Raw genomic sequence first — 18,105 nt, 5'->3', positions numbered from 1 at the left:
GATGTCCCTTGACAGACTGATGAGTGGATAAGAACGTGTTTATAAACATGGTGGAATTTTATTCAGCTACAAAGAAAAATGAAATAATGGAAATGGAAGGTAAACGCATGAAACAGGAAACTGCTAGTTTTCAAACTTGGGACAAAGGACTAACTGAGGTGCCTATTAACATATCAGAGTGGTCTCTGGCTAGCCAGGGCCAGTCTCCCTCAGTCCCTACCTGTCTCAGGGTCCTCCTTGCTGGCATACCCTGCTCTCTACCCTAAACTTCTCCAGCCCAGAGTCTGCATTGCCCTTCCCCAGCTACTCTTCCCTATATAAAACCAAGCCATTTTGGTCACACACCCCATTTGGGGGCGGGGATTGCCTCTTGCCCTCTTGGCTGCTGCTCCTGCTTCTGCTCTCTCCCTCTTCCTTCCCTTCCCCTCTTCCTCACATGGCCTGGCTCAGTCTGCTGGCCCTGTCCACTGTAGACTCTCCAATGTCCCTGCCTGTGGATGTGCTCGCTCTCATATCTAAAAGAAGTCTCCTCCACTATAGAAGCCCCTCGGAGCAGTCACGTTTTCCATTTATTTATTTATTTATTTATTTATTTATTTATCATTCAGAAACACTCATACCAAACAAGGCAAATGATGCACGCTCTCATATGTGGAGCCCAGCTTTGAATCATTAGTTTCGTCTTAGGCTTGGAGTACATGTGGAAACCAGGTGAGAGGCCTATGGGAGAAGTGCATTAACGGAGGGGGTGGTGTCAGAATGTAAGAAAGGCTTATGTCTATTTTTAAAAGATACTATAGAGCTTTGAACTTTTGTCTCAATGAACTGAGTTTGAAATACTAATTATGAAAAACCTTTAGCGTTAAAGTCTTGGAACAGACACTAACAAGCCAAGCGGTTGTCTTTAAGGCCCGAGACAGGGATCTGGGGAGGCGATGATGATCTTCACATCTATCACACCGCCCCCCCCCCATCCCATCAGGATGATCAGTAAGTAGATGTCGTCACATGGAAAGCTGGTCCTTATTCTTGCACATTTCAGATCACCCCTGACCACCACCATAACGCTCAACTCCTTTTGCCTGAAGTTCATGGCCTGCTCTCTCTGCTCATGCTGCCCTGCTGGTGGCTCCCCGCGGGACTTCTGCATGTCATTCACCAGCGGAAATACCCTCTCTGTGTCAGATTCTTCCCCCGGTACATCCCTCAAAAGCTACTCCTACCCCTTCTCGATGCAGATTTTGCCATTCTGCGAGAATAATGCTGTTCCTCTTCCGAACTCCTCAAACATCGGGTCTCTCCTGCTCAGTCCTGACTTCAGCCCACCCAGCCTGCCTAGAAGCCCCTTGGTGCCCGGAGCATACAGTGTTCTCAAGAATTTGTTCTCTGAGCTTAGAAGACCAGAAATATAAAGTGGACCAGGCACTGAGTGCTGCGGGACAGGCTGAGGATGCAGTTTTGTCCTGGGAGGTCAGTCCTGTGTCACCAAAGGTAGGACTGGCCAACCACAGGCAACAAATGACATGGTAGCAGATCTCTGAAAGAGCAGCAGAGGGCAGCACAAGCATGAATTTGGTCCTGCCTCTCCCACTTGCCTGTGGGAGAACAGGACAACAGGGTGCTTACTAAGACACTGAGCCTCCTCCTAGGCCAGGAGGGACCTCCAGGTGGGTTTGGAATGAGGAAGACAAGGCTTGCTTGTTCTTCATATTCCCCGGAAAGATGCGCTTGCTAGAACTGGGAGGGGTCTTTTGCCGGGAGGCAGTGAGCCTGTTTGTCCTTAGAGCCCTGCAAGCTGCCCTGCTAACCTTTATTTCTGCAATTCTCTGAATGGCAGCATGGGGATCCAGGATAGACTGGCAACTGAGCATCTAGGCCAGCTTCCAGTCCCGTTAATCCTGTGCCCTGGCACTCTAGCCTTTAAATCCTACAGATGTACTCCAGGGCGTCTGTGCTTAGGTTTCCATCTCTGAATCTCATCCAGGGTCTCCCGTGGTTCCAAGGCTCCACAAGAACCTGGGTGCCAGAGGGGCATGCACCTAAGTAGCAGGACACCAGGGACTGCAGATGCCACAGTAACCATCTCTTTCTGGCTCAGGCTGTGCAGTAGCCTGGGTGCTGGGGCGTCTGGGACAGGAAAGCAGTGATGCTGGCATGGAAGGACCCCTGAGGGGCGTAGGTGGACCTGAGCCTTCTTGGGCTTCAGCACCAGGGCTAGGCTGAGCCACACCCTCTGGGAAAACTTCACTGTGGTTGCCATCAGAGCCAAGGGCTCCTTATGGGCTCTCAGGCCTGAATTGGGGCCTGGTGACTATCTCAGGAAGGAGCTTTTAGGGGCAGTGGGCCTTTTTCAATATGTAAACTCATATCCATCTGGAAAAAAAGAAGCTTCTGTGCTCATTTATAGAACATAATACAGAAACGGGTAATTGTGGTCCCTGTATTTACATCTCTACTCACTCAGATCTAAACTTCAAGCCAGTCTAAATCAAATCAAGGTATGAGGGGCTTGGAGAAGCTCTCTAGCAGATTGTGGGGCAATAATGGCAAGACAGAGGGACAGAGCTGTCTCGGACAGACAGTCCTGAGAACAACTGACCCAGGGCAACAGTGGCCAATGGCCTTGAGGATTGAGTATACTTTTATATGTGTAAATGCTAAAGCATGCATGTATATAAAACAAAACTATTGCTTAGCCTTAGCATATCACAATCTTACTACCATCATATCTGGTATTAAGCAGTGGCGGACACCTTGATCTTACTTGAGACTGGCCTATGACATTCTCAGAGGAGACAGTAAAAGCACACTGCTGGAGGAGAAAGGTCATCATCAGTATTATCTAGGTGCGAAACTTCTGGGTCACACTAACAAACGGCATGGCAACTTGTGTCCACTGTTGCAATAGTGGCAAAAGTGTTAAGGGAGCAACCAATCACTTTCTGATTGGACTTAAAGCCCAGCCCATAATATGGACGCCATGCCTGGTACTAGTAACTGAACCAGAACTATGGCTGGTTAGGTCCCAAGCTCCATGGAAGAGATTACTACTTTCATTCTGCTAAATGGGCATAGTAATAAAATGCCCACCCTAACACTTACTTTTAATTAAATTAGTTAATTTCTCAATCTTTATCACAGAAACTTACTTTTTGTAATAGATAGTAACACAGTGATTTATGACTGGTAACAGGCAGAGAATAAGGTATGGTGGTGTCTTCAAATCTAAATGGGACATCTGTATCACGGAGCCTCAGGAATCATTATAGAACAGGACGAAGAAAGATTGTAAGAGCCAGATGTAGTGGGTGATGGTTACGAAACAGTATTTGATGCACACAAATGTACAATTGCATAATGAACCAACAGTGGCTGTGACTACATGCACAAGATGCACAAAAGATCAAGAAAGCCCAAATCCCAGCATGAGTGGCAAGGCTCATGAAGTATCTTGTTAGCCCAAATCCTGTCCGAGGAGGTACTGGTAGCTCATTGCTACTGGGCTAGGAAGAGGAAGCTTTCTCTGGGGATGTAGTCCTTGACAGGCTACCAATGCTTCAGCATGGTCCTACACACTTGCACATACAGGCAACACCAGATGGACTCAGTGGGAATAAATTTGTTTAAAAGGTGAAAGAGCACATCAAGTTGTGGAGGAAGTTGTTTGTTGGGGTGGGGGAGGGGCATCAGGGATAAGGAAAGAATAAGGCTTGGGTTTGATCCAAACGTTGTATGCATGTATGACTTTTAAATACAATATATAGTAAAAAAAAAAAAAAAGATAAAAAATCAGCAGGTCTTTAACACATATGCTATAGTCCTTTATCATCTACATCCTGAACACATGTCACATACACATGAACCCCTCATCACCTCAGAAGACAATATAATAGACATTTCTATTGTGTCATTGTTCTTATGGTATCTCAAATCTAGATTTAACACAGGGATCTATGCTGCTTCAAAACTAGACATCGGAGTGTAACTCCAATAATAAAGTTTACAGCTTGTTTTCTGCTTACAAAGTAGGGGGAAATTGCTAATCCACATAACCATGTAAGAAAACAGCCTTCTTTATTTTGAAAGGACACTAGCTTCCCCCACATCCCCCCACCAAGGAACAGCAGCATTCTTGGAGCAACTCAGAATAAAATTAATTAACTTTATACTGCCCACTGTTCAAATCCAAGCAACAATTTTGTATTTTTTTTTCTATTTCAATTTCCTTTTCTTGGCTATACAAAAACATAAATTAACCTAATCCTTAAAGTCTTCAATTAGAAATGTCTTTAATCCAAATATAATTTCTAATAGAACCTAGCAATAGAACTGCTGTTTCCAAGTGACACTGAATAACTCCTACTGGGTGGGGTTTAATTCTATTTTCCTATTTCATTTACAGAACGTCGGCCCTTTACTCCATAAATGCCAGTTTCACAGGTTAGCAGAGTGCTGTAATTGTCCATAAGAAACCCGAGGGGGCAGGCAGTCATCATCCATCCTGCTCCAGTGTCTCATTTTCTACAGATTTCTCTATCTTCTAAGCCCTCTCAAGAGGCTGCTGGAGGTGCACGGCATACCTGGGGCCCAGGCCAGCCATTGCCCTTGCTCAGTGTGCTTCCTGCATGTTGGCTTTCTGGACAGGGAAGGGACTAGGCAGTCAGAAAGTGGGGGTCCAGGGTGAAGTGCTTGTCTCTCTCCCTCTGGGCCCCCGGGACCCTGCCTGCCCAGTGTTTTTTTAATTCCCTGGCATCTGCAGCAACCAGGAGTGGCCACTGTCTCTGTTGCTAGTCACCCTCAGGTCACATCTCTGTGGAGACTGCAGCATTCCTTTGCCTGCCCAGGAGCCCAGCAGTATGGAGAAACACTGCTCAGGGAGAATGGTGAACAGCTGGCTGCTGTTCTGGGGCTACATGGGTCGGGTTGGGGAAGAGAAGGACAATCTTGGCCTGTTTAGCCCTCCCTTTCTCTTTCTTTTGGCAGCACACCCCCTCACAAGTAATTAACCAAGAGGAGTGCAAAGGAACGCAGACTAGTAAATGAAGAATAATTAGAAACATTCATGTTTTCACATCTTTTATTTTATGTCAGCAGCCAAAATATTTAATGTAGAATTTATTAGTTGAATAAAGGGAACTGAAGCCATTTACTGTTTCTGATCACTTATCTCAGAAGTGACTAGGCTTAATTCATGCATTTCGGAAACACACCTCCTCTGTCTTCTCTAGTGGTGGTCGTTACACAATTCCTGCCATGTCTGCAAAAATTTAAATAATATTTATAAGGCTTCTGTTAAACAAGAAATACTACTACCTGAACGATGCTGAGAAAGTTGCTGTGGGTGGAAGGAAGAGATGGGTGGAAGGATGGAGGAGGCTGTCACAAGAAACACGTTATGCTTGAAAATGCTATATCGAGACCTAATGCTTTGCATGTTAATTAAAAAATACATCAAATTGGAAAAGGAAAATGTGACCTTTGGATAATCCTTTTAGGGACATCTTCTACTTGAAGAATGGTTTGAAAAGTCGTCACCTAAGTCGGATCAGATAAATGTAATTGTGCCTAGAGGAATAGATTATGTGTGTAATGTTAAGGTCACTTTGAGTAAAAGCTGCAATTAACTAACATCTGCCTACTTTTTGTACACCATATTGGGGATGTGGCTTCATTATTTCAGTACAAAGATTAATCAACTCAACTCTTCCTTTACTCCAAATGCATTACTTTATGATTCTTAGCAAAAATATGCCCTTAAAGAAAATATAATCTGATTTTTTTCACTTTAACAAAATTTTACTTTAGAGAGACATCCAATAGTTAATTATTTAACATCTTCTGTGTGGCCAGTTTTCAAAACATTAAACACACAAAAGAAGAAACTATAGTGGCATACAAAACTGTGCTTCTGGGAAAATATTTAACACATTACTCCATCTGTATGATGACTCACAGTTTCAGCAATAAGTTGACTTTGAATAGTAAGAGAAATATAGGCTAGAGTCACAGGTGAAACTAGAATTTTGTTGCTTTGGGACTTCCTCAGACGGGAAACAGTAAATAGTGCTTTAACAGGAACTTTGATATCTTCCCGCTACATTGATTACATTTATTCACTCAGTTACGAAATGTGTGATTTAAACCATGCTTTAAAAGAGAAGAGAAAGAGAAGTGGCCTTTCACACAGCCTTTCCCTACTATCTACTCTCAGTGCCAGATTCAGTAGCCTCAGAGTCCCAGTCTTGGCTAAGGTGGGACACTCTGTGTGGTCTTCCGTTCGCTCCGGCACCACTCTCTTCACAACTGTTGGCCTTTCTGCTTAATTAACAAACACATGCATTTGCTTGGGTCTGGCTTTGTGAGTAACCCTGAGCAGCAAGCCCTGGGCACTGGTTGGCTCCCTCAAGCTGCCCAGCCATCACCAAGTTTCTTTTCCTGGTGCTGCTTCCAAAACAATGGAGGAAAAAAATCAGCTACTTGGGATCTAATTGAAGTGTTAGAAAGTTTGTTTATTTTTCCCTTTTAAGATATTCAGTTGTAAAACTTATTAGGAAATTTTAGACATTTTTCTCCTCATTTTTAAAGATGATAGCTGGGTTGGAGAGAGAGAGTTGAGGCCCTAGTTAATATGTCAATGATATTTTCTGGCATTGAGAAGATCCTGAAAAATAGAGACCACTTTTGCTGATTGAAATGGTCATTTTAATAACAGTATATATAGAATAAAAGACTATTTTTAAAAAATATTTTCTTCTTACAATGAAAAATTGTCCCAATTGTTAGGATTCTATTTCCGTCTGCCTACCTGTGATGTCACTGCTTACCAGCCATGGGGGCGTGGCCCTGCCCTGGACCATATAAAAGACACCCTCCATGTGGCCCGCTCTCTACTCTCTCTCTACCTCTCTACTTCTCTACCTCTCCTCTCTACGTCTCTACTTTTCTACTTTTCTACCTCTCTACTTCCCTCTCCTCTCTACCTCTCCTCTTTCTCTCTCTGGGGTACCCCTTTTCCCCCCTTTCCTTCTCCCCCCATGTCCACTTAATAAACTCTGTATAACATAATATCTGCCTGGTACCTTGTATTCTATCATCTGCATTAATCTTTAATTTTTAATTTCTTATATATAGCACCAGTAGTAGATATTCATCTCGAACTGGCTCAAAACATTGTGTTTTCTTTCACTCTGTAAGTGACATTACTGTGGGATGGCTTCAACCATTTTTGATATACAGATAATGATGGTTACTGAAACTTTAATCAAATACATTCTAACAAATGTTAGATTCTACTAAGATAACTATTTCAATGTCTGCAGCAGTGAATAATTGGAAAAAGGAAATGCGTTAAGTTGTAATCTTTAAAAAAGCTTTCCATATATTTTTATGAAAATATTCTTACGACAACTCCATCGTATGGAGACAGCATGGAGTCACACATGAGACTGTGGCTAGAAGTAGAATGCATGTTTTTAAGGAAGTAGCAAGGGAAAGGTGCCATATACCTTAGTTTAGCTCTCAATCCCTCATGTGAGAGCAAGGTACAGCCGCTTAGTAAAGTGCACTTTGAAACATCATATTTGGATTAAGAAAATACCTTCATGATAATAAAGAATGTACAGCAATAGTCACATTGAACAAAAACTGAAATCAGCATGAGGTAATTAAAACAGAATTTAAAAGAATATTCTTAAATTCCTTTGATTTTGTAGGTATAGACCCTTCATAAAAAGTATTTCTCTCAGATTACATTAAATTTGAAGCATCCACCAGGGCGGTGGTGGTGCAGGCCTTTAATACTGGCACTTAGGAGGCAGAGACAGGTGGATCTCGGAGTTTGAGGCCAGCCTGGTCTGCAGAGTGAGTTTCAAGACAGCTAGGGCTATGCAGTTAAACTCTATCTGGAAAAACTAAACTAAACTAAACTAAACTGAAGGAATGAAGGAATGAACTTGTAGCATCCGCAGAAAAGGAAATGCTTAGATGGTGAGTGTGGGATGGTGGAGAGACACCCTTTAGACTACTCTGAACATGAACTAAAGCAAAGTTCCTTAGGAGCCAAGCCAACCCCTTCTAAGTCTGCCTGTGACCACAGACAAAACACTAGCTTATAAAATTAATTTTGCTATCGCCTTTAAAGAAAGTTTGGCATGTTTTAGAAGTTACACTTATTGACTCAGAGAAGAGGTTATTTGCTGAAAGTGAAAAACTTCAAGGATTTAGACATGTGTAAGATTGGGAGATCAGTTTAAGAAGAGTAAATTCTACCACCAAATTAAAAACAAGACTTATAACAGAGCCCTGAAACCATAATCAAAAAGTATAGGGCAGCTGACCCTGCATAGGTAGCAATCTAGACTCTCCACAAAGCGCCATGGCCTTAAGCTTGGCACCATCACAACTTCTCTCTGAATGAAGTTTCCTCTGGGTCCCAAACTGTTGGAGCTGTGTCCAGCAGCAAAGCCCAGTTCAGGACTTGCTGTGCATTTGCTTGGTACAGGACTATAAGGCTCTAATTTCTCAAAGCTCTTCCTCATGGCTTTGCCTTGCTGGTTCTGAGACCTGTGGAGATCATAAAGGAAAACATAAGCATCTCATTTGCCCATAAAGGACCACCTAAAAATCGCAAAAAAAAAAAAAAAAAAAAAAAGGTAAAGGAATTTCCTACCAAACATCGTCTGAATACTATAAATGTGTCAGATAAGCCATGTATACAGTTATGATTTAAAGTTGAACTGTGACTATTTATATTTCTGGATTAAAAACTAAAGAGGAAGTAACATAATGCAAGAAACAGAAAAAAATGACTTTCACTGATATGTAGCTTAGTGGCTTAAACTTGCTAGAATGCAACTTGCAAGATTCTTGACTGTGTTATTAGAAACACTTGTAGCTGGGTGCCGTGACACACGCCTGTATTCCCAGCACTTGGGAGACAGAAACAGACAGATCTCTGTGAATTCAAGGCCAGCCTGGTCTACAAAGCAAGTCCAAGGCATCCAAGGCTACATAGAGAAACCCTATCTCAGAAACAAAAAAACAAAACAAAAACAAACAAACAAGAAACACTTCTAACTGCCCAAAGAGCTCTGTAGATGATGTCTGGGGTAAGTTCTTTGATTATAATAAGAGCTAAAATGAACTAAAGGAGGCAGCTCATCCATGCTCACCAAGTCATCATGGACAGGGCCAGCCATTCTGTCTCCACACGTCCCTCCCAATGAACATGAAACAGTTTTAACCACTATTAAATTATGCTCTTCTTCACCTTGATGTTAACCTCCTCATGACGTCACACAGCACAGAGAACCTTAGAAAGACCATCTGTCCATGCAAACCCTCTAGTGGTGACACCAATCAACACAGTTGAAAGTCAATTAAAGTGCTGGAACCTGGGTCTGTCCCCCGGCTCCCCTCCCCCCCCCCAATCCCATGTAGCACTTCTACTATACTTGACCCCTAGGCTTAGGTAGTATACTCAAACAATAATTAAACGATTAACTTAAAAAAAATCCATGGGTATTCTGATCTTTACAATAGTGCAGCTATATACAAGATAGAGTATAGGGATATTGTGTATGTGGGGCAGGGGAGGAGTGCCATGCAACCCAAACTTGGAAAATAATAGAAGCTACTTTGGGCAAACATTTTAAAGAGTAGTTGTTTATAAACATTATTTTTCATTATTATATTCTCTAGCTTTATTTCACAGCATTCAATCTCATGAACATCTTTCACTGATAATTATTCTTCAGACACAAATTACTGGCACTAGTTTTCTTTCACTTCATTTATATATATTTCTTACCTTAGTTGTTCATAAGCTAATGAGCTCATCATTTCTACGCTTTCTAGGTAGTCACCCTCAGATTTTTCTGTTTCAGCTTCATATAAGGCTTGATGAGTTGATTCTGCTGGGTGTTTGGACTGCAGGTTTGTATGAGTGGATTCCTGTGGCTTTATGCGTGAGGCATTATGGTTTCCTATTATGTCATCAAAAGTTTCATGACTTTCTTCTCTGACCTAAAAGAGATTTGAAATATACATATTTAAATTTGTGATAACAATACGTGCAAGTGTTTGATTCCTCTATTTTCAAATCAACGATTTTGAGTAATTAGGGTGTGAAAAATATAGCCTTAATATATTTACCAACAATGTTGTCTACATTTGACCTGAATTAAGAACACAGCAAAAATTAATTGAGGCATACGTGTGTATATTTGTGTCTGTGCATGGTGTGGAGTGTGAAAACATGTCACATGTCACACATATAGACTCATGTGTCACTCTCATGTTATTGCTAGGGAATCAGATATTTTTGAAAAACATACAGAATAAATAAAAAACATGGAGTGAGAATAATTTAAATTAAAATTATTTTCAGAGTATGGTACTCTTTGGACCTAGAATGTAAAATCGCAAGTGCTTCAGAAAGGCTGACACGAAGGTAATAAAGGCCAATGGGGAAAAATAACACAAAAGCCTTAGGAAAGGGAACTGTTGTTACACAGAGGTACAAGAAAACCAGCAGAGGAAGGACTGAGAAAAATCACTTCTGGGACAACTGTTAACTGAGCCGTGATCAAAATGACCGGAAACATTTCCTTAGGGAGTGAGCTCCTTCCATCCTCACCAGGTCCCCACAGGTGTGATCTGCCCTCTGTGTCCCCCACACAGCCCTCCCTGTGAACAAGGAAGAGTCTTTGAATTTGTAAATTAAAATTGGCTTCATCCATAGTGACCAATTACTTGATAGGTGTTGAGTGAAATGAGAATAAACTTGTTATTTAAAATATTCCTTCCACAAATTGTGGCATATCGGAAAACCTTGAACTTGCTTCGAGTGAACAGAGTGTGGCAAAAGTGATGCCTTTTGACTTCCAACAGTAATTCAGAAAATGTTGCATATGACTCATCACCATGAAGTGAGTATATTAGTCTATATGTCAAGCTTACATGTTCCCACACCAAAATGAAGTTTCTGCCAGCATCTAGTAGCAACACTTAAAGCAATCAGACTTGTGAGGGATAACACTCCAGAGGATTCCGGCCTCCCATCCTTCCAACCAGTCCTAACCAAGTTTCAACAGGGAAGAAAGGATCTGTCTTTGTCAAGATTTTCTCCAACTGTAAATTACGAGAAAAATGTTTTTTTTTTAATTCACTAAACTTTGGATAATTGGAAAGTAAATAAATGATGGATGTGAAACAAGCCAGTGTAGAAAGCCTTCACAAAGTTAGAGTTTTAAAGGCCATAATAACCAAGAGTAGCTTATTAACGACAATGCTAGTGAGAAGCCGCAGACAACTACCACTCACAAGAGCTCTTGAGGAAAATTACTTCTTGACAAGAGTTTTCATAAATGGAGTCTTAGTAAGACTTTAATCAAAGTTCTTACAAGTGCTAAGTCCCCATGAATAAATATATCAGTTTTGCTTGTCACAATGAATATTGGAAAATGACACAAATAACTATTAATAAAAATGAATTGTGGTCCTAAAAGATTATGATTAGGTGGCAAGATTTGTCTTGGAATTCTAGAGGATGGGAGGAAACAGAATTCTTCTTCTCATGATAGTTATGATTTGAAGACTTTTTATGTTACCGCAATCTGAGCCATCATCCCTTCAGGTAAAAAGTTAGGAGAAAGACAAAAGTTACTCCATTTTGAAAATTGAAATATTTGATTGAGGAAATCAAGTTTATTGTAAGACTAATGTTAGACATCAGTAATCACGTTTGAACAAAAATTGAAGCTAACATGTGGTAAATAAAACAATAATTAAGGCCATTTTTATAATTTTATTGGTGTAGCAAGTATACAGACTTCAAAAAAATTATTCCTTTCAGATTCACTTAACTCTAGGCATCCGCATGAGATACAAAGTGACTGTCAAACCTGTGATGCTGGAGGAAGACTACTCCACCTGGAGACAAACCAAAATTGCTTAGAAGATGAGCTAACCCCTTGCCAAGTTTACCAACAACAGCAATGCTAGTTTTCCAAAATTTAGTTTCTGTACAGCCTGGAATGAAAATTAAATGCATTTGAGTAGCTGTATCTATTGGCTCGAATTAAGGAAAAGCTATCTGCTGAAAACGTAATCTGTAAGAGTTTCTAAAGGGGGTTTCCTTTCTCTATTAACATGCAATTGTGAGATATATTTGGAGCAAATTGGTTAAATAAACAACTGAATCAGCCACCAGTTTAAAAACTGGAATGATAGCAGCCATCTGAAACTAAGGCAACCTGTGTAGCACAACTTACCCTGTTTTGGAAGTTCTCCACACACTCAGCTAAGGGCTGAGGCCTCAAGCTTGGGACCAAGGGTTCTCTTTGCGCGTTGTGTCCCCCGTTGTCATAGAGACTCTCAGGAGCAGTGATGCCTGCAGCAGGGCTCACGGTGTGCATGTTGGGTGCGGACCTGTTTGCCTCCACTTTCTCAAAAGGCCCCCTCCTGGCCTCATCTTGCCTCTCCTTAGACCTGTGACGATCACAAAGGCAAGTACTAGGCACCTTGTTTTCCCATGAAGGATTCCTAAGTGACTGACCTCTAAATCTGGCAGTGAAGTAGATGAAGCCCCCCACCAAGCAACCTCTGAACGCTATAAATAAGCCAGACAAGCACTGAGTCATGCTTCAAAAGCGAGCAAGGAAATAATTGTCTTTCTAGATTCCGAACCCAAGTGAAGATCAAACAATGCAGGGAGCGGAGAAACGGCTGTCACTGATGTGTGGCTCAGCAGGTTCAACTGCTGCCCACCGAAATGGTTCTGCTGAAAGATTTTTGATTGTGTTATTAGAAACACTTTTATTTGCCAAGGAGCCGTGTGAGTTCCGCCCATCACATTTTCCTCAATGTAGTGGGAACCAAGACACACAAAGGCAGCGTCCAAACTTTAGAAGGACTGTCAGGGCTACTCCCCAAACCCACAGGCCCATCATGCATCACTCCAATCTCTCTAATAAAGAGGAAGTCCATAGAGAAGGAGAGAATGTTTCTCTGAGACTTATCAGATAGAGGATTATTATCTTGAACGTCAAAAACAAATGACCCATTCAAAAAAATGGGCCTGGGATCTGAATAGAGAATTCTGAAAAGAAAGAAAGAAAGAAAAACAAACAAACAAATAAACAAACAAACCAGGGCTAAACATATCTCAAGAAATATTCATGGTCCCTAACGATTAGGGAAATGCAGATCAAAACAACTTTAAGATTTCTTCCTACCGGAGTCAGAAAAGCAAAGATCAGCAAAACCGACAGCAAACGTTGGAGAGGATGCACAGAAAAGAGACCCCTCATTTACTCTTGGTAGGACTGCAAATGGGTACAGTCACTCTTTAAATCAGTATGATGAACCCTTGAACAAGCTATAAGGGAATCTATCACATGACCCAGCTAAACCCCTCATTGGTGCATGCCCAATGGGATGGACAGCTTACTCCATGCATACCCAGCTTCGTAATGCTCATTGCCATTCTAATCACAGCAGCTAGGGAAGGGAAACAACCTACAGATAAATGGACAGAGAAATGGTGGGACATACACAACCAAATACCATTCACATGTAAAGAGTAGTGAAATCTGCAGGCAAGGGGATGGAACTGGAAGATAGAGTGAGTGAGGTCACATGACATAAATTCTCTTTTTCCTCACCCTTCCTTGGCTTCACATTTTTCAGATGTGATTATATAATGTGAGCAAGAACAGACAACAAGAGAGTGAAAAAGGACCATGGGAGTGTAACAGTGGATGGGGGGATAGCAGGGTACATGAGATATGAATGAGGAAACGGGAAAGATGAAGGTATTTTTAGTTAGGGGGGAGAGGAGTTTTGTCAATACAGAAAAGTACAAACAGTAAGCCATAAGAAATCGTATTATCTGTTTTCCTAAAATTAGATACAATACATACAAAGCAGTGTATATCCATATAGCTTAAATGAAATTCTCCCACCTGTACTAACAAAGATCCCCTAAGTTTCATAGGCTGCTTAACAAAACCCCTAATGCCGGATATAAGAAGGCCCCTTTTGAATTATTGGTCAGGGCTGTCCAAGAGATTCTCAGAAGATTATAGGCTAATTGCTGTTGCCCTTGGTTGCCTCCCAAAGGTAAGTCAGTGTTTCTGGAGACACCACGCATTCTGGATACAGAATCTAGAGTTTCAGGACTGGGTCTGGCCTGAAACTTTCTTCCACGAGAGTTTATGAGTTTTCATAGTACTTGAAGGTGTCATGCAAAATTTCAAGGGAGGGAAACAACCAGTAGTGCCCCCAAGCTATGAAGCCTATTAACTTCAACAATTGTCCCCCAGAGGCTGAAGGTAAGTCTCTATTACAGAAGACACCAATAGTCCCTTAATTAAACCTAAAGTCCAAAGACAGGAATCCTGCCTCGTACTGGAAACCTAGCTAACTACCCTGAGTTAGGGATGTCATGTATCTTGGAGAAAAACCTACTGTCACATTACTAAAGCAACATAATTTCTAACTGCATCCTAAGTTTAGCTCAACCCCTTCATCAAAGTAACTTCTCCTTGTAACTGATGGGAACAATTGAAAGAAGCCACGTCTGGTCAGGCGGTACAACTAACAAACAAGTTCTGCAGTGAAGGCTAGGGGAACATCACAGAAGAGGGGACGGGAAAGACTGTGTGTGTGTGTGTGTGTGTGTGTGTGTGTGTGAGGGGGGGGGGAGGGAGGGAGGGAGGGAGGGAGGGAGAGAGGGAGGGAGGGAGAGAGAGAGAGAGAGAGAGAGAGAGAGAGAGAGAGAGAGAGAGAGAGAGAGAGAGAGAGAAAGAGAAAGTTTGCTGTGAGACTACATCTAGAAATGTCAGAGAAGTTACACATATAAGGTCTCCTCAAAATGGCTGCCAAAGACCTGAGAGAGGGTGACACTAACAGACATGATAACATGGAAGGCGGAAATACCACAAAGCCTCAGGCTATACCTGAACAGTGAGAGACTAAGGAAGGTTGAGAGCAGGAAAAACAGTCCTTCCTAAGGAAGAGTCCTCCAACGGGTTATCCAAAACCAAATAAATGATCATCCTGAAATCATATACATACATATCAGAAACATTATATGGACTGAAACGCACAAATTATATACCAGTAACTAAAGGAAACGAGGCCACAGCCATGAAATTGAGAGAGATCAAGGAATTCACATGTGAGGTGTTGGAGGTAGGGAGGGGAAGGCAGAAATGATATCTACATTTTTAAAGCAACTTTAACAAATTTTAGAGGACATTTCCCCCCATATAAACCCTCTAGTAATTACACCAGAAAACAAAGATGAAACCCAATTTCTAAAGTGTTAGGATGTGGTCCAGGTATAGCATTAATACGATTTGACCTGTCAGTTTACAGTATCGTATCCGAACAATGAGGAAAAGGAAGAGGAAGATGATGTAATTAGTTCAAAATTCATAAGAATTTTGATCTGTAATTCTATATAGAATATTTATCTGAAAAGGTACAACATTAGGATTTTGTGTGTATGGGTGGGGAGAATGCAGTGAGAACTAAAATGTGGGGGAAATATCAAAATTTTTTGGGTTAATGTAGTAAGAGAAAGTATTTTCCAGAATTATATTCTCTATGTCAATTTCCCACCATGCAACCCCATGAATGTCTTTAGTAGCAATTATTCTTCTGAGACAACTTACTAACATTTTCTCATGATATTTTTTACTTACTTTAGCTGTTTATGAGATGAGGAATTTGTCTTTTCTACTCTTTTTAGGCAGAGATCCTCATATTGACTTGGTTCACCTTTATATGACTCTTGATATGCTGTTTCTTCTGGCTGTGTAGTTTGCAAATTTCTGAATGAGAATTCCCATGTACTTATGTATGAGGCATTTTGGTTTCCTGGTGTGTTATCAAAAGTTTCTCCATTTTCTGTTCTTAACTTGAAAAAAAATTAAAGGATATTTTAAACATTTCTGATCATCACAGGTATTGCTTATTTGACTCCTTTAGTTGTGAGTCAATGAGTCTGAAAGCTGAAGTGTGTGAAAGGGGTAGTCTTAAAACATTCATCAACAGTATTGTGTGTATTTTTTTTTTCTGAATTCTAAAGGCCTGAAGCAGGCTTATGTGTATCTTTGTATTTGTATGTGCTGTTGAGTGTCATAGTAGGTTCTGGATAGTGGAGGTAATTCCTCGCTTACTGAACTACATACCCAGTCCTGAATCATCCTCATGTTAGGATCCAAGCAATTAGATAGATACTTTGGGGGAAAAATCAGAGTATCTTATAAGTATTGATGACAAATATTTAAATCACTTTCATAGTATGTTATACTCTGGACTGAGAATGTTAAGTCATAAGTGCATCAGAAAGGCTCCTAGCAGACAACTGGTGGCTGTTCAGGCACTGACCTACAGAAATCAAGGCCACTGAAAAGCTGACACAAAACCTGAGAGCTGTGTGGTTGTTATTACAGCACCTTCCCAGGAACAAGGAAGCATCTTTCAATTTGTGAATTAAAGTTGGCTTCCTCCATAATGACCAATTATTTGATAGGGTTGAGTGCAACAGAGCATAATTTTCAAATGGGAGAATAATATGTTTTGACCAAAGGACATAATGTAATAATTTGAGAACCTGTTACTCTTCAATATTTTTCCACAAATGATGGGATATGGAAAAAATCAAATTTGCTTCTAATGAACAGAATGTGGTAAGATTCATGCCCTGTGACTTCCAACAGTAGTTTGGAAAATGCTTTGTATCGATCTCATCACCATGTTGTGAGGACACTTGCCTACAAGGAAAGCCTAGGTGTTCCGCATGAGCGCTTCATCACCCTACTGCAAACAAAGCTCCTGCCAGCATCTGATGCCAGTATCCAAAGCAAGCAGACACATTAGGGAACAAGACTCTGGAAGACTCCAGCCTCCCTCCCTTTTAATGTGTCCCAAATAAACGTCATGGAAGAAAAAAGATCTGTCCTTCGCAAGATTTTCTCAATCTGTAGAGCTCGTAACAAAACGAATACCATTTAACCCACTAAGCTTTGGATAAGTGAAAAATAAATTGTCAAGTGATAACTATGAAATGAGCCAGACCTTCACTGAATTTAGTCTCCTTTTAAAAAGGCCATACTATTGAGGAGAGAAGTTTCCTGTCATGTCCTTTCAATTCAAGCTCTTTTAACTCTGTAAATGTTTCTAATTTTTAAAAAAAGAAAATTAGCAACTATAGGATATGGGAAACTGAGATAAATACAATTAGTTGAGAAATAACTGTATTTGGAGTTAGCTATCCACCACCTCCAATATCATCTCTTTCTGTCCAGTATTCACAAATGATCCCTAAGCAGCCTTTGGAGAAAGGGGTGAAGTGTATCTGTTCTATTTGGGGCTTCTTATTATTTTATTACTTTTTTATTATTTATAATAATAATAATAATAATAATAATAATAATAATAATAATAATAATAATAATAATAATAGTTGTTGTTGTTACTATAAGAGGCTATCGTCAGTATGGAATGTGGCTAGAAAGTATAATCACCATACATTTTATTTAGAAATGGTAAAATAACAGATATGGGAACTCTACTCTCTCACATTTACATATGGTAATTTTTACTCACTTAAATCATACCCTGAAATTAACTTCATATTTGTGATATGGAAACAGTCATACAATATTTGCCTGGTCTTTGAATAGAAAATTGACACCTTTTTCACTTGATATCAAGTTGGTAGCATTTTAAAAAGCATCTCACTTATCGTTAAAGCATTGAGAGGTTTAGTCAGCACACTGACTTTTTGGGTCTCCTAACTCATGGAAAAGTACCTCATGTTGTGCTTCAGTTGGAATAGCCATTTCAAATTGTGCGGTGTCCAAAACTTCAGAGAAACTGTGCTGTCCATTATCACTCACAGTTGATGGTTTTGTCAGTTTAAAACATTTTTTACTTCTACAAGAATGTAAAGACTAAATTAGTGACAACCTCAAAAGAGTAAACACAAAGCACATGCTATGTGTAAATACACAAATATCAATAAATTATGATTCTCACTTGTTTCTAACTAACTTTATTGGAAAGCATTTAAAATTGTAACTTCAAGTAAAT

The 18,105-nt window shown here is 40.5% G+C and overlaps 1 protein-coding gene across 1 annotated transcript in view; it reads right to left on the bottom strand.

Annotated features, from left to right (window-relative positions):
- Window positions 1-5,135: 5,135 nt before the first annotated feature.
- Window positions 5,136-18,105, bottom strand: part of LOC127207673 (uncharacterized) — a 31,993-nt gene continuing 19,023 nt past the window's right edge. Inside the window, exons 11-16 of the mRNA XM_051167097.1 lie at window positions 17,826-17,949; window positions 12,688-12,781; window positions 12,273-12,610; window positions 9,809-10,023; window positions 8,337-8,562; window positions 5,136-5,257 (exon numbers count right to left, since the gene is read on the bottom strand). Of these exons, the coding sequence (XP_051023054.1) occupies window positions 5,225-5,257; window positions 8,337-8,562; window positions 9,809-10,023; window positions 12,273-12,610; window positions 12,688-12,781; window positions 17,826-17,949 (1,030 nt within the window). The 3' untranslated portion in view covers window positions 5,136-5,224. The remainder of the gene's footprint in view (window positions 5,258-8,336; window positions 8,563-9,808; window positions 10,024-12,272; window positions 12,611-12,687; window positions 12,782-17,825; window positions 17,950-18,105) is intronic.

This window comes from Acomys russatus, chromosome 24 (genome assembly GCF_903995435.1).
Source record: "Acomys russatus chromosome 24, mAcoRus1.1, whole genome shotgun sequence".
Classification (NCBI taxonomy): Eukaryota; Metazoa; Chordata; class Mammalia; order Rodentia; family Muridae; genus Acomys; species Acomys russatus.
Note: the sequence above shows the minus strand (reverse complement) of the source record. Positions and strands in the feature narration are given on the sequence as shown.